The sequence below is a fragment of the Palaemon carinicauda genome, chromosome 6 (genome assembly GCF_036898095.1).
Source record: "Palaemon carinicauda isolate YSFRI2023 chromosome 6, ASM3689809v2, whole genome shotgun sequence".
NCBI lineage: Eukaryota > Metazoa > Arthropoda > Malacostraca > Decapoda > Palaemonidae > Palaemon > Palaemon carinicauda.
Genome location: NC_090730.1, coordinates 13,575,279 through 13,577,778, shown reverse-complemented (window position 1 = coordinate 13,577,778; position 2,500 = coordinate 13,575,279). Strand labels below are relative to the sequence as shown.

The 2,500-nt window shown below is 36.6% G+C and overlaps 1 protein-coding gene across 2 annotated transcripts in view; it reads right to left on the bottom strand.

Moving 5' to 3' along the window:
* The window catches only part of LOC137642431 (uncharacterized), a 226,697-nt gene that overhangs the window by 1,292 nt on the left and 222,905 nt on the right, over nt 1-2,500 (bottom strand). For both annotated transcript variants that reach the window (XM_068374980.1, XM_068374979.1), the window contains exons 7-8: nt 2,493-2,500; nt 1-822 (exon numbers count right to left, since the gene is read on the bottom strand). The exon at nt 1-822 is cut by the window's left edge and continues 1,292 nt beyond it; the exon at nt 2,493-2,500 is cut by the window's right edge and continues 137 nt beyond it. In XM_068374980.1, coding sequence (XP_068231081.1) covers nt 623-822; nt 2,493-2,500 — 208 coding nt within the window. In that variant the 3' untranslated portion in view covers nt 1-622. The remainder of the gene's footprint in view (nt 823-2,492) is intronic.

Sequence of the window (2,500 nt, the reverse complement as noted above, 5' to 3'; positions counted from 1 at the left end):
GGTGGAATATTTCTTATTGTATTTAGGTTTTCGAGTTGTAGATATTTGATTGACTTTCGTTTGAAAGAACTTTTGATATTTTATAGATTTTCTACTTTTAATGGACAAGCTTGTTCATTTGTTCGTTTTGAAAATTATTTAGATCAGTGGAATATTTATTATTGTATTTAGGTTTTGGAATTGCAGATAGGCTATATAATTAACTTTCGTTTGTAAGAACTGTTGATATTTCATACATTTTCCATTAATAAACAAGCTTGTTAATTTGATATTAGGGACGATTGGTACAGATTGTTTTATACATACGACTTTGTTCCAGGATGCTATCCTGAACAGTCCAGGGTGCTATTCTGAACAGTCCAGGATGCTATCCTGAACAGTCTAGGATGCTATCCTGAACAGTCTAGGATGCTATCCTGAACAGTCCAGGATGCTATCCTGAATAGTCCAGGATGCTATCCTGAACAGTTCACAATTGAACAAGGTCACCATTTCCCCGAGGAGGAGAGGGGGCGGGGAGGTAGATGTTTCTCTTCGTAATGTTGCATTTTCATCTTGAGGTTAGTATAGTTGTTGGATCGCCCTAGCCTTTAGTGTATACTGGTGAATCCTTCCCTTCACTTCAGATGAACGTCCCTTCCTCGAACTGATTCCTGACGTAGGAGAGGGGATGGGGCGCCGCTGCTTCCTCTGGTCTATCCGAGAGTAGCTGGGTGTCGCGGGATGTGAGTTCGAACGGGGAGGGCAAGAAACAGCACTTGGGCGAGCAGAACATCTTGCCGGCTGCACAGCGGCATTCCATACACACTCCAGAGGCAACGCCTGGAAGAAAAGAATCAGTGAATATACTTCGGAATCATAGGATCTTTTTCTTGATTCTCTTTATGGTGTTTACCTGCAATCCATGATAAAGGAAGCAGTGTCTGTAAATTATCTTTAAAATCAGATTAATATTTTTTAGCTTTATTCTGTTTAATGTGATTCTCTTTATGCTGTGTACCTGTAATACAGTATGAAGGGAGCAGTGCATGTAAATTATCTTTAAAATCAAATTAATCTTTTTTATCTTTATCCTTTTTATTCTGGTACGATAGTCTATTGGAAATTTCCTTGTCGGTGATTTGCTGGACTGGGATTCAAGAGTATCTTGTAGTGTCTGTCGGCGTCAATGACCTTAGATGTCAGAATGTCAGAAAACTTTAAATCAATCAATCAATCAATTGTAGTGTCTGCAACCTCACCATGTCTCTAGTCCGTAAGGCATTGTCCTTTTAAGACAATATCTGTTTTGACGCTGTTACTGTTTTTAGAATGATATATTGTTAATTTATTCTCATCATTTATTTATATCCTTATTTCCTTTCCTCACTGGGCTATTTTTCCCTGTTGGAGCCCTTGGGCTTATAACATCTTGATTTTCTAACTAGGGTTGTAGCTTGGCTAATAATAATAATAATAATAATAATTGTCATTGTCCATTGCCTCTGCCACCCATGAGTGACCTTTAAACTTTTAAACTGGAAGTCATATGGAAGAGACGTATTTTTGAATGACCTCTAAAATTAGAATAATCCTCTCTTATATTTTCTTTATTCTGTATATGGAAAAAAAGTCCTAATAAATTATCTCTAAAATGAAAAAATCCTTCACATTTTAGACGAAGCTATGCTTTTGGGATACTCTGGTGATTTTGTAATGAAGAAAAATTGGAATCCAGCATTTTTTCAATTTTTTTTGTTATAGAATTCTGTACAAGTTTTCTATTGACAGGCAATATTTATAATCATATATTTGTGCATGTACAGTATGCATAATTCCATCATTGTATGATACTCTGTTACCTGGATAGTGGATAAAGTCAACTCTCGTCTCTTGCCTCAATCATTATGTTTAGAAAAAAAATCTCTAAACAACTTGTGATTTCTAATAGGACAACAACTTTAAAGATTATTCGTAGGTAGACTTGAAAGATGTGAAAGGCTTTCGGAAAATCAGTAAATTCTTAATTAGCTTAAATCATGATGAGAGTCTTGTGAATTGGTCATAGAGTTCCAGGATATTAATATTCTAATTTATAGCACGATATATTCTAAATCCTCCAGCAACCGTTTCGTTGTTTAATGAAGAGTCTTTTCCTCATCATCATCTCCTCCTACGCCTATTGACGCAAAGGGCCTCAGTTAGATTTCACCAGTCGTCTCTATCTTGAGCTTTTAATTCAATACGTCTCAACTCATCATCTACATCGTTTCATAGTCCTCAGCCATGTAGGCCTGGGTCTTCCAACTTTTCTAGTGCCTTGTGAAGCCCAGTTGAAAGTTTGGTGAACTTATCTCTTTTGTGCAGTGCGAAGAGTCTTTTACCGTCATTGAAACTAAGCTTAGAGGTAAAGTATAGTTATTATACTGTAGTCGCTCAAGATTAGGACTCGGTTTGTAAAATACAACTTACTCGCTTTATGAATGAGTGAATGGACCCGAGGAACAACTTACCTATGACT